Here is a 26,789-nt window from a genome sequence, read left to right as displayed (position 1 = left end):
TAGTTAATTCCTAACACTACTTATTTTCTATAAAATAATCTGTCATATCGGTATACATATCCAGAAGGTAATATAAGTCCTTTAAATCTTCCTTGTTATGAGATGATAGAGTTTCATAACAAATCCATCTTTTTCGCATAGTTGAAAGAACGGGATCAGAAGATAGAAGTAAACTATTAAAAATAACTTCATTCTGTGATGGCATGCTTAAAATCTTGATTCCTCGCTTCCTGGGCTTCTTCTGTTAACTCTCCAAGTGGAAGAATATTCGATTCAATTATTATTTGACCATGACACAATACTTTGTGTACTGTTGGTGTTAGTTCCCTCCATGGATACAGAGATACAAGTAATTTAGAAATTTCATATGTTATTCCCCAAATCGATTTCTATTAACTTTATGTTTACTATTCAGTGCCATTAAAATAGTGTTAACTCTTCGAAGCAACTCCTTGTCGATTCCAGTTATTTTTGAAGTAATTTCAAAATCACGAAAAAACCTTTTCGCCGTATTACCGTCATTTGTACTACAGCAACATGAAAGTGGTTTGTCGATGTTTAATCCCATCTGAACTTTAAATTCTTCTTGGATTCAGCTTTTTCCACAGCTCTCAGTTCTTTCAATTCTTCATTATTTTTTGTTGATATAGTAAGATTCTCTGGTACACTTCTATATTTGAGGTCGTATGCTATGTGTAAAAAGTAATCCAAAAATCGTATTCTGGCATGAAATGGTGAAATTCCGAAAGAAAGGACTTCTTCATTAATACTTCTGCTTTTGTTTATATTTGAGAATTGCGACTTTTTCTCATTACATATTGAGCATCTCCAGAAGGAAGAAGTTTCTGTTATGGCATTCATGACCTTTCCATCAATCATTGTTAAGCTTAGCTGATATGATACGTTAATAGAGAATTCCTTTATTTTTATGCAAATGGGCTCCAGTGCATTTATTTCATCTTTTAAATATTCCACTAAATCTTTTGTTGTTTTCTTTGACTCCTTAATATATTCAAATCCAATGGGTCTACAAAAATTTTTTGAACCCGGAGTTGTATTGATCCATATATCTTCAAATGAATTTCCGATGCTTGACGATGTTGGATTAAGGGAATATAAACGAATTTGTAATGGCACTAATGATGACATAAATACACTTTTGTAGTCTGCTAATGTCCGACTTCCACAAGCTTGTTTGTATTCTGGAAGTGCTGATAAACCGTCACATCCCCACTTACACATTAAGACAACATCACAGTTATGAATTTTCCTTAGTTGGTCTTGAAAAATCTGACACAATTCTTGATGTTGTGTTTTCGAGCAAAGATGATATATCAATACAAGCTTCCACATCATTAACAGCAATAGGTGATGGTAGGATAGTTTGTTTTTTTCCTGGATCGCCTTGTTTGATGGTAATATATTTTGTCCTTTTTCATGCAGAGCTTTCCTTAATATTTGGTACTTATTTCGACTGAGACCCAGTTCCAACATAAGCGCTTTTGTTTCCTCTTCAGTAAAATTTGATTGTGATGTTGGAGTTTGTATACTTTCCACAATTCGCTTAAGTCGTTCTGGTGATGCATTAGAAAGAATAGTTGCAATATGTACGGCATCTATGGTTGGTTTTCCTTATTCAGCATTTCGTCAAATGTATCAGCAATTTCCTCATTTGAGATTAAAAAATGTTTTTTGTGACCGAAATTTCTTTTGATTTCCATCCACAGACTTAATTTTTACATCAAAATGTTTTAAAAAGTTTTCAATTTTTATCTACTTTTCTACTATATGTAGTTTTTATATAATTTGAAATGTCTTCAATTCTTTCTGCCCCTTTTGAAGATACACTCCATAAAACGGAACACAACTCTTCGTACTTTAATGTAATCTTCATTGTAGATTTATTAAATATGGTACTTAAAATCTGGGAAGTTTACTTATTACATCAAAAAGTTTTAAAAAGTTGTCATTTCCGATACAGGTATTCCAAAGTAAAAAATTACGAATTGTCTACCTTAGGAATTGTATACCTTTTAGAAAACTATAAAATTGTTATATGTACCACGGGGCACCTGTTATTGACCTTAACAGTGCTCACTGCTTTCTTTGTAATTTTTAAACATTAGACGAGGAGGCTGTTCCCCACAGTTGAATGTCGTATAGCCATATCGCTTTTATAACTGTTTTGTACAAAATCACTATGTACTCCAAGTCTAGAGCTGACCGTGGTCCAATTAGCCAGTACATTTGAGCTGACTTTAATTTTATTTGTGTAACCTTGGCTTCAGTGTGGTGAGTCCAAGTTAAGCGGCAATACCAAGATATCTCACATGGCTTTGTTTAGGAATTTTTATATTTTTTATCTGTACGAGATGACAGATAAACAATATAAAAATGTACTCACGTTAAAGTAAATGTAACGTGAGTACATTTTGTTGCATTGGCCTTTATTTTCCATTTGTCCAGCCACTTTTCCAATTCTGCGATGTGAAGCTGGAGTTGTTCAGAAGCTATTGTATGCTTACAAAAGCGGTATCATCCGCAAATGTAGACGTGTGAGTCAGAGCGCTCGTTGACAATTCTGCAGTATATAAAATATATAGGAACAGACCTAGAATACTTCCCTGGGGTACTCCAGCAGATAATTTTCGACGTGAAGAGATCACATCTTTAGATCTGATTTGAAAAAATCTTTCATATATTTAATTTTTAAGAAGTTTGTGAACATTCGCAGGTAATAGTAATGTGATAATTTTGTGTTTTATCCATCGTGCCAGACTTTATCGAAATCTTGATAAATATTTATTAATAACGCTGAGCAATATTACTTGCTCTCGAAGGCCTTCCGAATAAGAGTAGTTATTCGATGTACCTGTTCGATAGTGCTGTGCTTTCTTCTGAAACCAAACTGATGGTCAGGAATAATGCAATTATCGTTAAGAATATAGACAACAGGCTCTCGAAGGCCTTCCGAATAAGAGTAGTTATTCGATGTACCTCTTCGATAGTGCTGTGCTTTCTTCTGAAACCAGTGATGGTCAGGAATAATGCAATTATCGTTAAGAATATAGACAAAAGCTACTGGGACGGTATGATGTCACTTGAGTGACATCTTTTCCGGTTTTGGTTTATAACAATTTCGGATTCTTTCCATGAGGTAGGAAAATATCCAATACGTAGCATCGAGTTAAAGATAAACAAAATAATTCTCAGTGCTGAATTGGGCAGGTTACTTATCATCGTGGAAGTAATTTTATCCATACCAGGTGATTTTCCTGCCTTAAGACATTTGATTGTCGTCTTTACGGTAGAGAACCGGAATTTTATTGGGCGTGGAACCACATTATTTATAATGTTAGCACTAATAGAAGAATCTGTATCATTTTCAGTAAACACATTCTGACGTATTTTTTGCCCATTGACCATTCTGGATGCGTACGGGTGACTCATATGCAATAGGGCATTGCATATGTTTAACAGCTTTCCAGAGATTATATTCTGTTTTCTTAGTAGAGTCTAAGTTTTTGAGATAATTTCTCAGATTAGATTCCGTATTACTTTTTTAAGGCTTTGGCACTGAATAAGTTTAACCTTTATGTTTGGAGATCGTGATTGTTGAGTGCTCTGTTTTCTTTTATTAGAGACTCAATGTTCCTAGGACATTTCGAATTTTTGTAGTACCCCAAGGTGACTGGAGGTGTAGAAACTTTGACAGATATCCGTAACTATATCGACAGCGGATTGTATTTAATGGTCATTTTTCAATGAAATGTTTTGTGGCAAGTGTGAGCTGACATACATTTTATACTTTAAACAGTTCGCCTTCTTGTTAGAGAAACAAGAACAATAGTTTTCCAATTTATTTGGGGCTGACATACATTTTATACTTTAAACAGTTCGCCTTCTTGTTAGAGAAACAAGAACAATAGTTTTCCAATTTATTTGGGGTTTCTAGTAACGTTAAAACTGTATGAGAGGTCTGACGAGAGGTCCAGTGAAGGGATCACTGAAATAAATTATCGTTTTATGTTTTTGATTACAGTCAATTAGATCGGCAATCTTATTGAGGTCTGTAGGCCACTAGGTAGATTGGGCACTAGATATGACATCTAGTCAGTTATGCGATATAGCTTCTCGCAATTGTCTATCTTTGAAAGTAATGAGGCAAGAGCCCCAAAATGTATGTTTTGCATTATAATCACCAGCTGCTATGAACCTCGGTGCAAGGTTTTAAGGTAATCGAGAAACTGTCCTCTATTAATATTATACCTACGAGGACAATATATTTTGAATAATAAATTTGTTATTAGGTACATTTATAGAGGTGGCTGTTCCACCACAGGCTCTGCCACTTATATCGTAAGTGTAGTATCCGTTAATTCTGAAACAATTCTTTAGGGTAAAGTGTGTTTCAGAGACGAGTAGTACGCCAATTTCCTGTAGTAGCAGGAATTGTTTTACTTCATTCTTGTGTTGGCTAAGGCCGTTTGCATTCCAAAAACAAATTCTTAGGGAGTTCATTTCTTATTTAGCAGGATCTGCATGAGCATGCTTTGGTTCTGCATTAATTGTTGAAACATATTTTGCATATTTGCCATGAAACTGTTCATGGTTTTAATTAGATTCTCAATAGAGCTTTGAGAATTTGTTTCTCTGGTGCGGATACACCCTCTTTTAATGCATGTGCATATGAAAATAACGTGGTATTATTTTCATTCTTTGTTTGGAAATTTTTATTATTTTTAATTGAAAGACTTCTATATTGTGCACTAGATGTTTGTTTTGCATTAATTCGGCTAACGCACAGTGGGGCAGAATGGAAATTTTTTGGAAATAAATCTGGCATTTCTAAACGGCTGATCCGATCGGGATAAAATTTGGCGTGAGCGTAGCCAAGGAGTATTCGAGTTTTGAAGATGAACCCCGCAGATGCCTCAGGGACGGAGCTGTGGCGGCTCAAAGTAGGGTACCTACGACATGTGAAATTTTTAAACTCGTGCCATTTTTTTGTTTTTCACCCAAATACAAAGATTTTTATATTTTCTGAAAGCGCTCGACGAGATCTTGGACATACATGCTTGGACATACTACTTATCTCTTATAGTATCCGAGTTATAGGCATTTAAAAATTTAATGATACAAAATTTACCATACCTTGGTCCGCTTTTTTTGAATACCGGGCGTAATTTTGGACCAAATGGACTCAATTTTTTCTTGTTAGTTAGAAAACAAAATAATATACAAAAAATTTCAGATCAATATCATTTACAGATCCAAAAATATACGTTTTTTAATTTAATTTAAAAATTAAAAAAATTTTAGATTTTTGCCGTTTTTTTGCCCAAAATGTGTCTTAACTCTTTTATTAATAAAATAAAATTTTCTTTAAGAACATATAACAATTTTATAGTTTTCTAAAAGGTATCTTTACGCAGAACACTTTGGCGTAAAAAACTTTTCATATTTTTTGAAAATGTTGCCACTGCGTCCTTCCGAATATGACCTATTTTTTTATCAAAACTTCAAATTTGGGCGACATGTTCTAAAATCCCAAAGCTGGGATCAGAAAACTGAAAGCAATTTTGGAAACCTCATTATGTTTTCTATTTACTCCAAAAGTATTTTCCCAGCCCTGAATAAAAAGTGGACCCTATGGGCAAAAATGTAAAAAATCCCATTTTTGGGATTTTCATTCCTATTTTTGGGAATTGCGGGATGCCCTTTGACCTTTTCAATTTTTTTTTGCCTTTTCTTATTTGAAATGACAAATTTAACAAGCGTTGAAGATTTCATTGAGTTTTGTTCATAAATAAAGATTCTGTCATATATTACATATTTGTTAAATTTCTAAAACTATGATTTATATTAAAATTTTAATAGGGTCGCAGATAGCTACAACAATTTAGTCCATATTTATCCCTTAATATCTTTTCTTAGTTAGATATGGAAATTCTCGACCCTTTACAAAAAATTTCAAGCCAATATCTCAATTACACAGAAACTTTTTTCAGTCTCAAATGAGGAAATTGCTGATACATTTAACGAAATGCTGAAAAAGGAAAACCAACCTATGGATGCCGTACATATTGCAACTATTCTTCCTAATGCATCACCAAAACGACTTAAGCGAATTGTGGAAAGTATACCAACTCCAACATCACAATCAAATTTTACTGAAGAGGAAGCAATAGCGCTTATGTTGGAACTGGGTCTCAGTCGAAATAAGTACCAAATATTAAGGAAAGCTCTGCATGAAAAAGGACACAATATATTACCATCATACAAGGCGATCCAGGAAAAAAGAACAAACTATCCTACCATCACCTATTGCTGTTAATGATGTGGAAGCTTGTATTAATATATCATCTTTGCTGGAAAAAACAGCATCAAGAATTGTGTCAGACTTTTCAGAAGACCAACTAAGGAAAATTCATAACTGTGATGTTGTCTTAATGTGTAAGTGGGGATGTGACGGTTTATCAGCACTTCCAGAATACAAACAAGCTTGTGGAAGTCGGACATTAGCAGACTACAAAAGTGTATTTATGTCATCATTAGTGTCATTACGAATTCGTTTATATTCCCTTAATCCATCATTGTCAAGCATCGGAAATTCATTTGAAGATATATGGATCAATACAACTCCGGGTTCAAACAATTTTTGTAGACCCATTGGATTTGAATATATAAAGGAGTCAAAGAAAACAACAAAAGATTTAGTGGAATATTTAAAAGATGAAATAAATGCACTGGAGCCCATTTGCATAAAAATAAAGGAATTCTCTATTAACGTATCATATCAGTTAAGCTTAACAATGATTGATGGAAAGGTCAGCAATGCCATAACAGAAAGTTCTTCCATCTGGAGATGCTCAATATGTAATGAAAAAAAGTCGCAATTCTCAAATATAAACAAAAGCAGAAGTATTAATGAAGAAGTCCTGTCTTTCGGAATTTCACCACTTCATGCCAGAATACGATTTTTGGATTACTTTTTACACATAGCATACGACCTCATATATAGAAGTGTGCCAGAGAATCTTACTAAATCAACAAAAAATAATGAAGAATTGAAAGAACTGAGAGCTGCGGAAAAAAGCAGAATCCAAGAAGAATTTAAAGTGCAGATGGGATTAAACATCGACAAACCACTTCCAAGTTGCGGTAGTACAAATGACGGTAATACGGCGAGAAGGTTTTTTCGTGATTTTGAAATTACTTCAAAAATAACTGGAATCGACAAGGAGTTGCTTCGAAGAGTTAACACTATTTTAATGGCACTGAATAGTAAACATAAAATTAATAGAAATCGATTTGGGGAATATACATCTGAAATTTGTAAATTACTTGTATCTCTGTATCCATGGAGGGAACTAACACCAACAGTACACAAAGTATTGTGTCATGGTCAAATAATAATTGAATCGAATATTCTTCCACTTGGAGAGTTAACAGAAGAAGCCCAGGAAGCGAGGAATCGAGATTTTAAGCATGTTCAACTTTTCAGCTCAAGAAAATGCTCCAGGCAATCACAGAATGATGATATTTTTAATAGTTTACTTCTATCTTCTGATCCTGTTCTTTCAACTATGCGAAAAAGATGGATTTGTTATGAAACTCTATCATCTCAAAACGAGGAAGATTTAAAGGACTTATATTACCTTCTGGATGTGTATACCGATATGACAGATTATTTTATAGAAAATAAGTAGTGTTAGGAATTAGCTATATAAATAGGTTGTAAGAATTAATTGTATTATGTTTAAGATAAACGGTTCAAATAAAAAAGGTGGTTTGTGTGGGGTGATTTAGGTGTTGTTGTGCGTGGCTCATAATAAAATTATAATTTTTTATTGTATATACAATGTTATAGTCTTTAATAAAATAATTAACTTAATAATTTATGAAAATTGTCCAAATATTTTATTCAACACCAAATGTATGTTCTGTCATACTTAATACTAAAATATGAAAAAGATGAAATTAAGGACACATGTTTAAATGAACATATTTTTGAATGTAATTGAGATATTGGCTTGAAATTTTTGTAAAGGGTCGAGAATTTCCATATCTAACTAAAAAAAGATATTAAGGGATAAATATGGACTAAATTGTTGTAGCTATCTGCGACACTATTAAAATTTTGATATAAATCATAGTTTTAGGAATTTAACAAATATGTAATATATGACAAAATCTTTATTTATGAACAAAACTCAATGAATTCAACGCTTGTTCAATTTGTCATTTCAAATAAGAAAATGAAAAAAAAAAAAATTGAAAAGGTCAAAGGGCATCCCGCAAGTCCCAAAAATAGGAATGAAAATCCCAAAAATGGGATTTTTTACATTTTTGTCCATAGGGTCCACATTTCTTTCAGGGCTGGGAAAATACTTTTGGAGTAAATAGAAAACATAATGAGGTTTCCAAAACTGCTTTCAGTTTTCTGATCCCAGCTTTGGGATTTTAGAACACGTCGCCCAAAGTTGAAGTTTTGATAAAAAAAATAGGTCATATTCGGAAGGAAGCAGTGGCAACATTTTCAAAAAATAGGAAAAGTTTTTTACGCCAAAGCGTTCTGCCTAAAGATACCTTTTAGAAAACTATAAAATTGTTATATGTTCTTAAAGGAAAATTTTATTTTATTAAAAAAAGAGTTAAGACACATTTTGGGCAAAAAAACGGCAAAAATCTAAAATTTTTTGAATTTTTAAATTAAAATTTTTTTTAAATTTTTGGATCTGTAAATGATATTGATCTGAAATTTTTTGTGTCCATTTGGTCCAAAATTACGCCCGGTATTCTAAAAAGGCGGACCAAGGTATGGTAAATTTTGTATCATAAATTTTTAAATGCCTATAACTCGGATATTATAAGAGATAAGTATAAGCATGTTTTTTCAAGATCTCGTCGAGCGCTTTCAGAAAATATAAAAATCTTTGTATTTGGGTGAAAAACAAAAAAAATGGCACGAGTTTAAAAATTTCACATGTTGTAGGTTTCCTACTTTGAGCCGCCACAGCTCCGTCCCTGGGGCATCTGCGGGGTTCATCTTCAAAATTCAAACTCGAATACTCCTTGGCTACGCTCACGCCAAACTTTATCCCGATCGGATCAGCCGTTTAGAAATGCCAGATTTATTTCCAAAAAATTTCCATTCTGCCCCACTGTGTAACTCTTTTGTCGTATGGGCATACGATTTATTTTGATTGCTTTTGTTTGTGATACTTCAATATTGAGCACCAGAAGTATTTGGAAGGTTTGGGAAGTTAGAAGCTTATTTGATTGTTGCATGTGTATATATACTGGACATCCGCGATGGTTAGCAGTGTGATTTTGACCACAGTTACTGCATTTACTTTTATTGTTATCTGTTTTTGGGTGGAAACAATCTTATCTTTTATGGATGTCTCCGCATCTCACACAAACAGATGGTAATTTGCAGAAAGCTCTGTGTGACCGAACTCTTGGCAAGTTAAGCATTGAGGAGGACCTCTGCGTTTAATGGGTTCCTCTACAGTTATTTTGCGATTAAGAAGATATCTTAAACTATCTTCAATTGTGAAGAGTTAAAAGTATCCAGTAAACAATTTTTTCAGACATGTCTGATGTCAGAATTTTTCTGAAATAATTCTTATACTTCAGAATATTTAACGAATAATATAAATTTCCTTTAAATATTTTACAGAATAATCGGCAAAGTTTTTATAAGATTAGATGATTAACATCAGACATGTCTGCACATTGTCTAAAGGGAATTTTAGTGTTACGACAATTATGAGACTTATCTACACATTGGCGAAGGACAATTTGTTTTTTATTCCTATATTATTCTTTAGACATGAAAGAGAATAGTCTGCACATTTTCTGAAGTAAAATATAAAATGGCTCGGACAATTAAGCGAAAGAATAGTCTGCACATTTTCTGATATTTTTTGGTCGGTCATTTTGTTCTAATTTTTAGTACTTTTGTAAGAAAACTTTGCGATAACTCTGCACATTATCTGTTTATATTTTGAAATTCGTCAACTGTACTTTAAAAGAGAATTTAATTTTTGTTTTCTTTTATTTTCTCAGTTGGTCTTTGGAAATCATGTAAACAACATCTGCATATGTGATGATTATTGTTTAAATTTCTTTAAACTTTTTTTAATACACAATCATTTTTTATGGTTTAATTTTATAATTTTAAATATATATACGTATTATTGTTTATTTTTATTAATTTTGAAAAAAATCTATAAGTTTCTATTATTTATTTATACACCTTTAAGAAGTCATGAATAATGGAAGCTTATAAATTTTTGAGTGAGATCGAAAAATTCTTAACATACATATATGTTTATAAAAAAGAAACCACTAAACTTACAGCTTTATTTTTTTTTTATTTGATTCAAATTATTATTACAATTTACAAAAAAAAAAATATTTTTATAGTTTTAATCACTAGTGATGAAATTTTGAACCCTTTTCGGAAACCCTTCCATTAACGTTTTTATAGTGCTTTCTGTCACTTTGCTCAAACATGTAGTCCATCTCCGTTTAAAATCTACCACACTTTTGGACACCTTTTTTGTACTCTTTTATACGAAGTGTCTGGTTTTTATCGGACACTTATCAGATTTTCTTATGTTTGATCAGACTTTCGTACGAAATGTCGATAGAATGTCCGGTATGGTATTAGACATTTGTCCGACTTTAAATCAGGTTTGTCTAAAATTCCTTTAGAATATCCCCAGGAATTTACATCGCATTTCGTAACGATTTTTTTCCGAATTTCCTCAGACAAAGAGTTCCGAATTCCCAGCAAACTTTCATAAGATTTTCGTAATGAATTCTGACGGAATTCGGATACTTAATTTCATACGTAATTTCAACTCTAAACATTCGTTGAGGAATTTTGTCCTTGTTAAATATATTGTGAATGGACTTCACTTCATAACCTTCAGTCTCTAGCGCCTTTTTAATGTAATCAGTTGGTACACAACTGTCTACACCTTTGATAACTACTGCCAAACCCTTTGCACTTTTTAGTTGATATGTGTAATAATTTCTTTTCTCAGAATCAAAAGTATCAACTGTTGTTCTAAAAGACTTTTCTGAATAAGTCTGTATTTTTGTTTCCTGAATGTTTCCTTTGCGTAGGGAGACTAAGTGGAAATTTTCTTTGCATACAAGTTGGGACAACTTATTAACCAATAGATATGTGGTAGGTTCGCGCAAATAGAGCGGAGGTGGCCTGTGGTGTTTTAGAGGCATGGATGGTACTTTTCACTATCTTGGATATCAAGGAGTGCAAAACGATTTTGACTTACCGAATTTGTTTTCGCCTATTTTGGATTTGGTTCCAATTTCGTTTGGATATTTTCCGTTTTATGCGAGCTTAATGTATTTGGATTGTTTTTTGGTATAGCACCAGTATTCTTTGACTTTGGGCTTGATTGACATTCCTTATCATTAATGGTTTTTATAGTGTTAATATTGTTATTGTTCACATTAGCATTACTATTTTCATCAACCATTGTATCAGTTGTTTGTTTTTCTATTTTTTCTTTTGCGTTGTCATTCACACAATTTTCTTGTTTTGACGCACTTGAGAGAGGAGATCTCTCGTTTGCTGTTTGTTTATTTATTTTTTCTTTTGCTTTTTCTTTCACACAATTTTCTTGTTTTGGCGCACTTGAGAGAGGAGATTTCTCGTTTGTTGTTGTTCTTACACTTAAATAATTTTTATGATCTTTTGGATCATAATTATTGTTGTTGTATGGAGAGCTCATGACAAAGTATGCATTTTTTCTTTTGCTACTGAGTCTCCTTTTACTTATTAGATAGTTAGAGAAACTCATGCACAATACACAAACACTACACTTTATTTAAGGTTTTGTTGTCATTATTTTTTTGTTTTTTATACTTTTTGTTATTGTTAATAATTGCTAGAATCCGACCGAACTCAAAATTCCGTTCGGTACCGAACCCGAACTTCGGTAAATTTGAAAGTACGGCCTAACCCGAACTTTGTTCGGTTTTCAAAGTTCGGTGAACACGAACTTTTTTCTTAAATGAAAAACGTATTATGATTAAAAAGTAATAAATTTAAAAGATTTAAAACCAAAATAGGAATATCCGAAGATTTTTTGAAGAGGGTCTTTAATTAGCAATTGGGTCAATTATCAACTAATTCCGAATTCCAGAGAGTGATATATTTTGTAATAACAAACCATTTTTGTGAAATGCATATATCTTAATACTTTTATTTTTTGCCTTTAAACGATTTATTGATAATGATATAATTCTCTTTAAGAGCACGCAGAGAAAAAACAAAGTTGAGGTTAAAATTATTATTGTAGTCAAAACATATTATCGTTATTGTAACAATTTTACAATATCATATTATGATCAAATACCGTCAAAATATTTCATCATGATATTTTTATATTTATCATAATATTGTTATACATGATCATATTATATTATGATCAAAAGTGGTCAAAACTTCGTTTAAAATATGTATCGAAATCAAAATGAATTTCATCGAATTAGTAAAATTACACTTTCTAAAAAATATATATAATACAAGCTAATACCTGGTGTGTTTCGCTACCCCAATCGATAAAATACATCATTAAAAAAATTTAATTTTTCTTAAAAACTTTTTATAATTTCATTTGACGACATTATATTTTATTTAAATTTTAAAATAATACATTAATGATCTATTTATTTCTTACTTGCAGAAATTGAATATATACTTTTATTCTTAAAAATAATTTCTATCCTAATGCCGTGGAATACACAATATTGTTTGTGTTACCCTATAGAAAATTCTAACTACAATAGTTTTACAGATTAACAAAGTGTTACATATGAGAGTTGCCAAGCAAATTATTTCAAGTTTGCCAATTTCTGTCTATATATGAAAATTTTTAATTATCTAACAGTTTTTCCGATATACGAAATTTTGTTTTTATTTCATATATTTGTATCAAGCCCTTTTTGTATTAAATTTATTTGTATTTAATAAATATGGGAGGCACCAAGTACCCCACTGGAAGAGAGATGACTGTCAAAGTTCTTCAAGTAAAATTTAAAGATTCCAGCTTTTCTATTTTATTCATATGGCGGATCCAAGCCTCCTAGTCCGCTATTTTTTCCTTAAAAATTTTTAGATGAATATTAAATTTCTTCGTGCAAAATTTTAAGAATTTGGTTCTATTAGATTCCCAGATAAACGAATTTTTGTATTTAATAAATATGGGAGGTGAATGGGTAGTCCGCCAATTTATTGCCCATAATGTTAGCTTGCATGTAGAAGTTATTTGCAATATTTTGAGATTCTGACTGTAACAGTTTCCATGATTAACGAATTTTGGATTTTATTTATTTGGGAAATGCCACGCCCCCTAATGGTAATCCGCCCACTTTTTGTTATAAATAATCATATTGACACCAAAGTCGGTCCGACAAAATTTGAGGGCTATAACTCTTATATAATTTCAAATATATTATATCAAGGCTCGTTTTATGCAGTTGTATTCATAATCCGCATCAACAAAACCTTCTATTGGGTTATCAGTTTTATGGTAGTTGAAGTCTTGAGTCTTTGACAAATAACGACAATATGTGTTGCTTCTTCTGTGTGGGGATACATGTCGAACTGTTTACTAATATATTCACCGCCGTTGTCGGTGCGAATCTTTCAAGAGTTTCCTTTTCGGAATATTAGTAAAAACTCGAATTTTCATCTTCTTTTACAATAAAGAAATCTTTTCTTCTATGAAGACTATTTTTTTGAATCAAATACTACCATACCATTCTGCAGATGAAACGGAAATGAAATTACTTTGCATATCATACATATTATTCCTCAGTTCTATGATAAAATGTACACTTTTGAAAGAAACTTGACCTCTACCTTTAGATTCTATAGTGTTCTCACCAACTAATCTTATAACTTCTTCTACTTCTTCGAACGAACGATGAACAAACTTCGGTCATAACACATGTGTGATGTGGCACCACTATCAATGCACCAAATATGCTTGCATTATGGATTTATTACAAATGCATAACTTGCTAATGCTTTCTGATCTGATTCTTAATTATGTTTCTTCTTAAATGCAGATAATGCTTGATCGGTACGCTTACCATCAGATGCTAGCCTTTGACCTTCTGCCTGCAATTTGACTTTTAACGTTGGCAATCTATCACGAGTTTCGACAGCAATAACAAACGATTCACATGTTTTTGGCAGACTCTACAATAAGATAATTACCACTAATTCTTCTAAAATTATAACATTTATTTCGGCCAGTTTTTCTATTATTCCAAAAAATTTATCTGGAAATTAAGGAACGTTATCATCATCTTCCATTTTGAGTTGCATTAAAAAGTAACACTTTCCTTGTAGGACCACTGGGAAGAAAAATTTCCCTTAACTTACACCATGCTTGACATAACGACTTAAAATTCTTAATGTGATTTATCTGTAATGTTTTGATACACAGCATAATAGTAATCAAAGCCTTTTCATCTTTTAATAGCCATTGTTCCAATTCACTAGCCGCTTGGGTATTTACCACTTCGTCATTTGCAATTTTCCATAATTGGTAATGAATTAACACCTTCTTTGAAGACACCAGGATTCATAATTGTTTAAATCCAATTTATCTATTTGTAATCCAGAACTCATCTTGGATATTTATGTCACCTGTTGGAATCTTTCATTTAATATAATGGCCAAACAAATACCAATAACAAACAAGTATATTTTCTATATTTTATACAAATTTAAGTTTATTCAACAAACATTTTAAAAGTACATCGATTAAAAACATAAAATGTATTATAAAGTACAATTTCAAAATAAATAATAATACCCTGATTTCTAATTATGGCTTAATTTTAATTAGTGTAAAAAATAACAAATAGACGTGTTTATAATATGTTTTAAGATAAAATTATTAATAAAAATATTATTAAGCTAAACACATAAAAAATACTAAAAATACATTTGCTATTTAGTGCTTTTACAATTGTCGCCTATATGTATGGTACTATATACCTCAGTAAATAATTATATGTGTATTGTTAAAAATGTTTTGAAATAAAAAAAAAATATTGTTAAGCTAAGTTCAGACCTGTAAAATATTTGGTCCAAATATTTGTTATAAAATATTTATAAAGTTGCGTCAAATAAATGCAATATTTATTTCATGTTCAGACTTGAATAAATATTTGATGGTATTGTTTTATCAAATAGTGCAAAAATAATTTGGTTCAAACACACACATGTTTTGCAGTCACAGTATATCGTATATTTTCATGCAAAAAAAAAAAAACAATTTGGCAATTTGTTTTAATTTTAACTATTTTTATTAGGTTTAAAATTAAATTTTTATAATAAAAGTGTATAATATTAATATATAACACGATTGAAAAAACTTTGTTTGTCAAATCTGAACATAAAATATTTCATGTTAACAAACAGCAATGCGGATGATTTTCATAAAACAAATTGATTTACTGGCAAATAAATATTTTCTCATTGTTTCATCAATGTGAACACCAAAAGTCAAATAATTTACGTCATTTTGGTAAAATAATTATTTGATCTTGTAAACCAAACGTAAGATCAAACAGCGGCAATGACAGCTGTTCTTTGTTTATTTTCTGAAAAAGAGTGTTATCACCTCATACAAAAATGTAAATAGTCGCTTATATGACTGTTTTTTTTTTTTTTTATTTTTTATAATATATAAATCTGAGACAAATTTGTGACATTTAATTAAAATTCAAGCAATTGCGTAAATTAATGATAATTATTATTTTTGTTGTTTGTTTTGTTATTTATTGGTTGGTAACAACATACTATATATAGTTATACTACATAATATATGCATCTATAGTCTAGTTTGCAGTCTAGTCCAACGGTTCCCAAATTGCAATTAAATAAGAGATACTGTTATCTCGGAGTATGAAGTTAGGCCACATTTCATAATTCAAGAACAAGCTTATCGCAGATTTAAGTTTGTCAAATTGTAAAACAAAAGTGTTCTTGTTTGGAAGGATTAAAATAATATATTTCCGAAACAGAGGTGACTCTTTATTCGTCTTCAATACGTTAATCCAGGTAATTTTAAATATAAATATTCCATTCCGACGTGATACACATATTTTAACTTGATTTTGTCGACCAATATTATTAAATTAACATCAGAAAATGCATAAATAGTCAAAATCAAAATTTCGTTACCTTAAAGAAAAGTGAACGTGAAAGATCTCACGATCATAAAATTAAACATCATGTTAGCATTTCAACAATAAAGTCATTCTATCTTCAAAAACAGGCAATTGAAACTACTCTGAAATATTAATTATTCTCAATTTACGGGAATATTTTATAGAAATGACATATCTACATCTGATTGACCTTGGGATTTATGGACTATGACAATTTTCGGATGAAAAATTACATATTTAGAACAATAAGATATTAAAATATGTATTGGGGTCCGCGAATTTATTGAGAAATTATTTAATTAATTTATTACTCAATTTATTTAAACAATTATTTATTATATTCATGGATATAAAAATATATTAATAAACATATTAATAATTTTCAATTTTATAGATATGTAATTTAATGAAAATTATTTATAATTTGGTTATTTCCGGGCTTATAGCGATTTTTTTGAAATCGTTATAAACCGTTCCAAACAACCAAGGTTTTTCGCTACATTGACTATACTAAATAGCAAGAACATGACAGTAAAGATCCACCATCTATCTCTTTTCCACTCGCACAAGGTATTGAAATGTAATTTCAATACATTGTGCAAGTCTATCTATCTCTTTTCCACTTGCACAAGGTATTGAAATGTAATTTGTATTTTTTGTGGTAAAATTTTAATGAAAAACAATATTAAATGAAATTTTAGAATATATAGAATTTATTATTTAATGGTATAGCTTTTTAGTAAATATAAACACATATATTTTTGGCTTTTGGTTTGGTTGCGCATTAGCTGTTCTTGTTGTTATGTTCCTCCTTGCCTGCAAACAAAATCTTGTTTTTTTACTGTTTTATCCGTCAATTGCTTTACGAAATTATTTGTTGTAATGTGAACACCGGGCAAACAAACTTACTATTTGTATTGAATTGTGTTTGGCTTTGTTTCTTCAAACAAAACGTCAAAATAGAAATACTCATTTTAAGCACATTATGAAATAAAAATGTATTTAATTTTTTGTTTTTAGGCAGAAATTTCTAAGAAATCATAAAAAATATTATTATATAGTTTCTATAACGTTTAACAAAAATGTTTCATGTTTGGTGTTCACATTTTGTTCACACTAAGAAAATATTTGTAGGTTGAAAAATAAAAATGTTTCACGAAAAACAGCTGATATTTTGCATGCTCTTCAAAAATATTTTGTGTTCACATTACAGCAAACAAATATTTGATAAAAAACTTCAAATATTTGATAGGTGTGAACGTACCTTTACTCTGTTTTTTCTTAGGATCATAGTTTAAAAAGAACGAAAAATTGTCATAGAAAATAATTATGTACAAACAAAAATATTATAATATTTATTAAATTATAACTTTAGTTATAATTGTTAATAACGGATTTGAAACATTCAAAACATAACACTTCTTAATTTCTTTCCAAAAGCAATGTCTATACTGTGTCACTGTGTTACTAAAATACTTGCAGTTGAAAACTCGGATGAAACAGTAATAAATCTGGGCCATCGGCATTCCCCGGATATCCTCTCTGAGAATAAAGTCCACACTCAATATTGGCCAATTTTACAATCGAAAATTTATCGATTTGGAGAGTAGTTTTCTGAGCGCTTAATTTTGTGAATTACTATTTTTTTAAATCATTAATTCAACATATTTTTAACAAAAAAATACCTTTTAACAATGAACATATAAATACCAAATTGAAGCAAATTTCTACTTAACAATGATTCATTTAAAATATAATTATTTTTATAAAAAATGATAATGCACATATAAATATTTAATTGAGGTATATTTCTACTAAACAATAATTCATTTTAAACAAAATTATTTTTATAAAAAAATCTAAGATGTAAATCTATATATAACAAGTAAGAGTGCTATATTCGGCTGTGCCGAATCTTATATACCCTTCACCATAGTGTATTTTAAGCATATTAGTTTTATAAATTTTAAATATTTTTCCCGTCTACATTAATACTACACCAAAAGCAAAACAAAATGAACAACAACTACGCTAAACGAGTAAAAACCGAAATATACAACGCATCTAAAACAACAGACATCTATACACACATAACGAAAAACACAGAAAAACAAAACAAACGCAATAAAACCATCCTACATCCAAATATACAAACAGAAACAAAATACACAGCTGAAAAGGCAGCTGAATGACAAACTTATATATATAATGAATGTGTGTTTGTATGTTTGAACGTTATATACTACTAAACGGCTGAACCGATTTTCTGAAATTTTTACATCGTATTCCAGTATGTCTGGAATAGGTAATAGGCTACTTTTTTTTTGAATTTTCAAGTGGGCGAGGAGCCACGCCCGCATAAAGATAATATAAAATTAGTATGTTTGAGATAATATAACAGTTAGAGTCCTCAAATTTTGATGGAGGCACTTTAGTGTCAATATGATTATACGGGATAAAAAGTGGGTGCACTAGCGTTAGGGGGCGTGGAACCTCCCATATAAATCAAATACAAAAATTCGTTTATCTTGGAAACTATTACAGTTAGAATCTTACATTTTTGCACGAATAACTTTAACATCCATGTAAACATTTTGGGTAATAAATTGGCGGACTACACTGAAAAAATCCATGCTTAATATATACGAAAAATGTCGTACATTGTACGAATCGTTCGTTGTTTCGCACCACGAAATTCTTTTGTAATATATACGAAATTGTACGAAATATTTTAGTATAATGCAAAATATTCTTGAAAAACTTAATTAACATAAATTGAAAAAAGGGAATTTTGAATAAATATGGTAAAATTTACGAAATATTAATTGATTCAAATATTTTTGTTCATTTTAAAATAAATTTTCTAATTTTAGTTCAAGATTATTCTCCACACGAATTTTTAATTTTTTTATAAAAATAATTCAAGAATAATATTATACTTTTTCTTAAATTTTATAAAAATGTTGTTATAAAAATGTTGTTAATTAAATACAAAAATTGGTTTATCTTGAGATAATGTAACAGTTAGAGTCATCAAATTTTGTCGGGCCACTTAAGTGTCAATATATTATTTAGGATCAAATGTAAATTAAATATAAATTAAATACAAAAATTCGTTTAACATAACATTACAATTTTGGGTAATAAATTGGCGGACTACCTATGAAGTCTTGGGGCCCCTATATAAATAAAATAAAACAAATTCGTATGTCTGAGAATCTATTAGAGTTAAAATCTTCAAATTTAACTTGAAGAATTTTGACATCTATCTGAACATTTACCTCCTTATTCAAAAATAATATTTTATAAATGGTTTATAAATTAGATTTTGTATAAAAATTTTGTATTATAAATGTTTTATATATAAAAAAATTCTTTGTGAATAAGGGAGTTTGAGTATAGCGAGCGAACTTTTAATAAGGACTTGACATCTCCCATATGAATAAAATACAAAATATTGTTTGTCTAGGAAAATATAGAACTAGATTCATCAAATTTTGTAGAAATTACTTCAATATTCATCTGGAGATATTGGAGGAAAAAGGGAGGACTTTCATCTGGGGAGCTTGAAGCCCTCACATAAATTAGGGTAAAACAGAAATAATTTATATCTTAAGGGATAAGAATATGAATTATTTTTTAAGAATAAAAGTATATATTAAATTTAAGCAAGTATAAGAAATAAATAGATCATTAATGTATTATTTTAGAATTTAAATGAAATATATTGTCATATTTAGTTACTAAATAAATATTTGTTTGGTTATTATGTATTTGTTTTCGATGGGGTAGCGGAGCACACCGGGTATTAGCTAGGTATAAATAAAATATAATAAACAGTAGTGTAGTAGAAAAAAATTGGTAAAGAAAAATATCAAAAAAGAACAAAAAAACTGAACAATAAAACACAATACACATAGGGAATAAAAACAAATATCCACAAACCTCCCTTATACAAAATAATAACATAAAAAAATACAATTTAAATGCAATAATGACATTATTCACAAATAAAACAGAAAGAGAAACTTAAAATAAAAATACCACTTAATGCAACAAATATAACAAAAGCCACATCAGAATAAATCATCATGGCACTTGTTAATAGTGTTGACACAATAGTACGGTTTTTTTAACATAATGACCACATCAGAGCTTTTATGGCCTTTAAATTGCGTCATTGTGAAACGTTTTCCCTATCCTTTGACCACTAATTTCTTGTGATATTGGTGTTATTATATTGATTGTTGTTGAACAAATAGCTCCCAAAAAGGCGAGGTCTTCGTGAGCCAGAGTTCTAAGACGCCAAAAAGCTCTACACGAGCAGCGCTTTCTCGCTAAGGTTGCTCCTAGGGGCAGCAAACCCCTTTGGTCCTTCGTTAAAAGTGTAAAGGCTAATGCTAGTTCTTCAATTCCGACGCTTTTTAAGGACGACCAAATATTCACTGACCCGGTTGATAAAGCTAACCTTTTAGCTGAGTTGTTCGCCAATAATTCTTGCTTGCCAATTAGCGATCAACCACCCCTGAGCTCGGAAGGGTATCAGTAACTATGCCAAATATATTCTTTCGAGCGCGTGCCGTTAAAAAGGTTTTAACAGATCTCGACATAAACAAGTCTCCTGGACCAGATGGCATACCAGCACTGGTATTGAGGAGGTGATCTTCGACGCTAGCTGGTCCTTAAGCATTCTATACCATGCCGGCAAATTTTCTGCATGCTGGAAGACTGCTAATGTAACGCCAATTCCTAAAAAGGGCTAATAATCCTAAAAATAACCGTCCAATAGCAATTTGTTCAGCACTTTCTAAAGTTATGGAATGTATGGTCAATATCCATCTCGTCAAGTATTTAGAGAACAACAATTTACTTTACGACCGCCAGTATGGCATTTGTAGAGGTCACTCTATGGGAGACTTACTAGCCTTCCTTTCGGAGGAATGGTGTCATTTCATTCACCATTTTGGCGAAAGTAAAGTAGATAATTCAAAAAAATGTGTCCTTGTACATAATCAAAGTATGCTTTTTGCTGAGACAAATGGTGCAAAAACAAAAATTTTATCATTAACTTTAAATTTTCAGATTTTAAACTTTACAACGCTATATTTCGAAAACCAAAATTTGTCATTATACATGTTATATATGGAGCATTAATTGGATGGAGTTTTATTAAATTCAGAGATGATGATGATAAACACCATTGTTTAATGGGATTACAATAAATTAAAAATTTTAACACTATTTTTTAAGGGCATTGAATATTATATTTAGAAATAATAAAATCAGGTTTTGATTTTTTTTTAAATTGCATTTTTTTCTTTCGTTCTTATGCATTTTTAGTGCATTTAAATTCTGTCAAATTAAGTTTATATATCTTAAATTTTCCTGTTTAGTACTATACTAAGGTCAGATTTGAAATATGTACAGCAGTTTTCGGTCTATAAAAAATATCCTAAAATCTATGTATGCCTTAACCTGTGCTTTAACTAAATAAAATGTATTCCCTTAATTTCAACATATTTTCAGCGCGTAGGTGTAAAAATATTTCTTATTTTTTATCAATAGGTACTGATTTGAAATACATATCAACTTACTCCTTTTGGTAAAGTTGGTAAAAATATTATAGTACTTTTTTAACTTAATAAGAGTTAAAGTTTTTAGAAAAACATAAAAATATGCCTTGCATTTCCTTTGTTTCGTTCTTTTTTAGGTTGCAGAAGAACGTGAGGAGCACAAATATGATAATAGGGAAAATACTCCTTACGGAGAATATGGCGGTTGGCACAAAGCTGCCAAAGTGGATTCCCCAACAGTTACAACTACTTTAAAGAATCTGGGAGCTCTTTATAGGAGACAAGGCATGTTTGAAGCTGCAGAGACTTTGGAAGACTGTGCTCTTCGAAGTAAAAAGGAGGCTTTGGATCTTGCAAAACAGTCAAAAGTAAACCAGTTATTGGCCGGAAATGACAAGAGACGGTCTAAACATTTAAAAGATGATACTGAACATACTGATGAGGTAGGCGTTTTAAAGTTAACTGATTATCTTTTTTATATTTTATTATTTAGCTATTCGAATAATAACCCGCGTTGTAAGTCAGTAGATTCTACAATAGTAAATATTGATATCAAAACAAAAAGTTTGAAAAATGGTATCTTAGAATGAACTTTATTTTTAATTTTGGCGGGAACATCAGCAACTTCCAATTTAACATTTATGCAATTTTTAAAAATTTCAGATCAGACCTACCGAAAAACTATATCACTATTTTAAAAAAAAAGCTTATAAGTTTTCGATATTTACTTTAACCAAAATAAACCGCAGCAAAGATAATTCATTTAAATTTGCTTGTGAATTGTTTTAGAAAATTGGTTTGCCGCGGAAGGTTTTTGAAACAAAATGACCCGAGAAACAACTTTTCGTCATAAGAACTAGATGCTACCACGTAGTGATAGGGCATAATTATAGTTATAACCAGGGAAACCGAAAACATGCTCTAAAAAAGTGTTTTAAGTGCTTTAAATATGTCGTAAAAAACTCAAAATATGCTCTTAAAATTTAAAATATATACTCCAAAAATAAAATTTGTTATTTTTTAACATTGAAAAGCTCAAAAAGACTGAAATTGTAATGAAATAATAAATGTTTAATGTCATATTCTATATCCTACAAATTTTTTTATAAATGTTTCATCTCATAGTTTGAAGAACTAGTATAATAGAATTCCGTTTTACGTTCAGATAACCAATAAATAACATGAAACCATTTGGTCCCCAAAAAACATATTTCAAACGACAAAGTTTGACACATTTCTTCCAATTGTATTCATAGCTTTTAAACTGACATTTTAATCGGTGTTGTCATAAATTCCAATAATTAGTTTTTTAAACTATAAAAATGGATTGGTCTCATGAAATCAAAAGTAATCGGTTTTATGTCCGATTTAAAATATAATGCTTTATTGAGTAAAAAACTAAACATACCGAATTTTTTTTCAAAATTGTAAAATAGGCTAAAAAAAAATTAAAAAAATAAAAAAATAGAATTTTATTTTTTTTAAATAAAGTTTTGAAAAGAAAATTAAAAATGTATAAAAACGAAAAAAAGCGAAAACATCAAAATATGCACTAAAAGAGTAAAATATGCTCTAAAAACTCGAAAATATGCCTTAAATATGCTAACAAGTCAAATCATGCAAAATTATGCTCTTAGGGGTAAAATATGCAAAAATATGCTCTAACAAATCGATGCCAAAATTCTCAAATTGGTCTGAAACGTGTAAATATCTTATCCGTGAGTCCATACGACGCACCACAAAAAATATGCATTTGCATATTTTGGTTTCCCTGGTTATAACCATAATGTACACATACACATTATTACGTTTTACCTTTTAAAGCGTTTAAACCATTTGAACTAAACCGGAATCTTTTTATTACAAATAAAATATTCAAATCAGTTTAAATATTATAACAACTCTTTATTTACACAGTTTTATAAATTAACACACCTTATATAGTAAAAAGTTGTTCATTCACAATCAAGCTGTATATTGTACCTACTAGAGTGATTGTGAACAGATCTTTGCAGCAAGTCATAAGTTTATATTCTCAATGGAAAAAAAAACTATCATAACAAATATACATAACAATGTCAAAAGATAAAAAATCAAAAAATATTAAATTAATTAAACATGAGAAATAAACTCAATTTTTTATTATTCCACATTTGAAACTAATAAACAGTGATTAAAATTACTAATATATTAGTAACCAAAATGCATATTTTCTCCTATGCATACGTATGTAATATTAAAATAAAAATATATTTTATGAATATAATATATTTAATTGCTCCCATTCGAAATATTTCTAGTATTTTTGCTAAAAATATTTACCCATACAAACTATTGCATATTATAGCTTACAGACAAATATAAAATGTTTTCACTTACAATATATTACGCAGCAACTCGCTAACATATTTATAATACCCACATATATGGCATATGGCTTGCTTATAATATTAAAATATTTTCCTACACAAATCATTCGAAGTCAACAATATTGAAGCCATGCAAGCAGTAATATACGAACATGAAATGTACGCAAGCAGAGCATATATGTGCCGACGAAAACACGAAACAAAACGATAGTCGCGACTATCAGGTTACAATATTTTTACTATCAAACTTAAATATTATTTACTATAGGAAATGACTTATTGTCTAAAATTTAACATTTCATGTTGAACTTGAAAAATTATAAAATGTGAAAAATGTATGCAAGATATAACCAAATTTTATTTAGAAAATAATATAAAACGTTTATATCTATGTATGTTTTATGTATATTATGGGAAAATTAATTAATTAGAAATTTTTTGAATTGAATTATTGAATGTATGTATTTATTAAATTTATGTATAATTTTTATGTCGAGTATTAAAATTGTTTTTACAGGATATTTAAACATATTGTTTGTAACAGGATGATATGAAATAGATTCAATATAAAGCAAGAAACAATAACAATAAGTTTGTAAACAGATAGTAATGTCTATGAAATGATCAATAATGAAGGAAATTATAGGTATTTTAGAAATTTGTAACAGGATGGCAGAAAATAAAGAGGGGACATAAAAACATAAAAAGTTTTTTTTGTAATTTTACATTGTGAAAGGTTAAAACAACAAAAATGTATGAGTGTATTACATACATATACATGTATGTTTTTTATATGCACATACATATACATATGTCACATATACATAGAAAAATATGCATACATACATATATACACCAGTTATAAATATACATATGTATGTAAGTATGTGTGAAACAATAACAAAAACACATTTGTCATAAAAATGACCTGTAACAGCACTTTTCTTTCCTACTTTTCACGCACATTCCATAACGATGGATTACGCTAGGTCATTTTTTGCTTTACCTTTGAATTGGTGGAGGGAAGAAGATGCAAAAAACATTCGTCATAAAACTGAACTGTAGTAGAACTTCTCTTTCCTACTTTATCATTTTACGCACATTTCTTAACGATGGTTTACGCAAGATCCTTTACTTGAATTTGTGGTGGAGAGAAGAGGAAAGAAATATCATTATTATTTAGTCTCTCTCATGCAAATTCAAAAGGTTGGCGATGGCATATGCAAATTTATTAACACCTATATATTATTTTCTTCGCGCCTGTTCATTCATTATTGTAAGATAATTGAGAGTATGTAATAATAATTTATAGAAATGTGACATATGTATATGTACATTAGAGTGCTCCAAGCTTGTATGAAGGAAACAAAATTATCCTACAGGCCGCCCCCCACTAGAATTGTTCTATGGGTTATAAAAATAAGTCGTGCAAAAAATTAGGTCGATAGGATTAGGTTAACTGGTGCCGCAACGGCTCTGAAGTTTGAAAATGCATTTACAAGGGGAAAATATGCAATTTTTTCAGTTTTCAAAAAAGTTTTGTCATTAAACAATTTGTTTTGCATTTTATTGTCAAAGAATCGTAATGTCCACAGAATTAGCGTTACAAAAAGATAAAAACACAAAAATTGCTTGAAAAATGTAAAAGTTATTAAAAATTCCCCAGGCCATTATCGTGTCTCAGAGAACTTTAATTCGAAATGTGATATGATAATAAACATATTTTTGAAAATATTCTAATAAAACAATTGTATTACTTAAAATCATAGCTGTAAAATAATGATTAATAATCGTAATTATTATTAATTAGATTATATTTATTAAATAGGTAAAATTAATGATTAATTAACGATTATTTTCAATTTTTTTAATTAATTGTTGATTACGATTAAAAATAATCTAAAAATAATCAGGGATTAATTGGAATTAATGAAAATAATAAAAAAATCAAAATTAATCAAAAAATTGATTATTTTTAAGGATTAATTTTGATTATTTTCCATATGTTTAGTATAATTTCCTCCCAAAAAAAGCTCTAAGAAAAACTTAATTATTTTTCCGGCAATCCGCTAAAAATTACGTATTTTTTGAGACCCATTTCGAAAAGATTGCAGTAATTTTTTCTAATTTCTTTTACTGAGATTAAAATTTTCAATCCAAATAAACTTCATAAATATATTATATAATAACAGTTTTTCATTACACGTAATGTAAAAAGATAGAGAATTGCACCAAATATATTGAAATTAATCAAAAATAATCAAAATTAATTCTTGAAAATAATCAAATTAATTATTTGATTAATTCTGATTATTTTTGATTATTTTCATTAATTTTAATTAATCCTGATTATTTTTAGATTAATTTTAATCGTAATCAATTAATAATCAGAAATTTTATACCAGAAAATTAAATAATCATTACGATTATTTTTGAAAAATAATTTAATTGATTATTAATCGTAATCGAAATTTTACAGCTATGCTTAAATATACATAGAAAAATGGGATTGCAAATGGTTTTATTGAAATCCGTCCAAATTGGCATGTTTTTAAAACATCAGGGTCATTTTGATCCCAAGGCCGTTTAAGAGTTAATTAATTTTTTT

General features: G+C 29.6%; 1 protein-coding gene across 5 annotated transcripts in view; it reads left to right on the top strand.

Annotated features, from left to right (window-relative positions):
- The window catches only part of LOC111680253 (kinesin light chain), a 168,396-nt gene that overhangs the window by 134,599 nt on the left and 7,008 nt on the right, over window positions 1-26,789 (top strand). For 3 of the 5 annotated variants that reach the window (XM_023441883.2, XM_023441881.2, XM_023441882.2), the window contains exon 5: window positions 21,950-22,255. In XM_023441883.2, coding sequence (XP_023297651.1) covers window positions 21,950-22,255 — 306 coding nt within the window. Of the gene's footprint in view, window positions 1-14,540; window positions 14,867-21,949; window positions 22,256-26,789 lie in introns of those variants that run through there. The other 2 variants (XM_046952353.1, XM_046952354.1) reach the window with 2 other exon arrangements.

Source organism: Lucilia cuprina, chromosome 5, assembly GCF_022045245.1.
Source record: "Lucilia cuprina isolate Lc7/37 chromosome 5, ASM2204524v1, whole genome shotgun sequence".
NCBI classification, from domain to species: Eukaryota; Metazoa; Arthropoda; class Insecta; order Diptera; family Calliphoridae; genus Lucilia; species Lucilia cuprina.
This window is presented reverse-complemented; position numbering and strand designations above follow the sequence as displayed.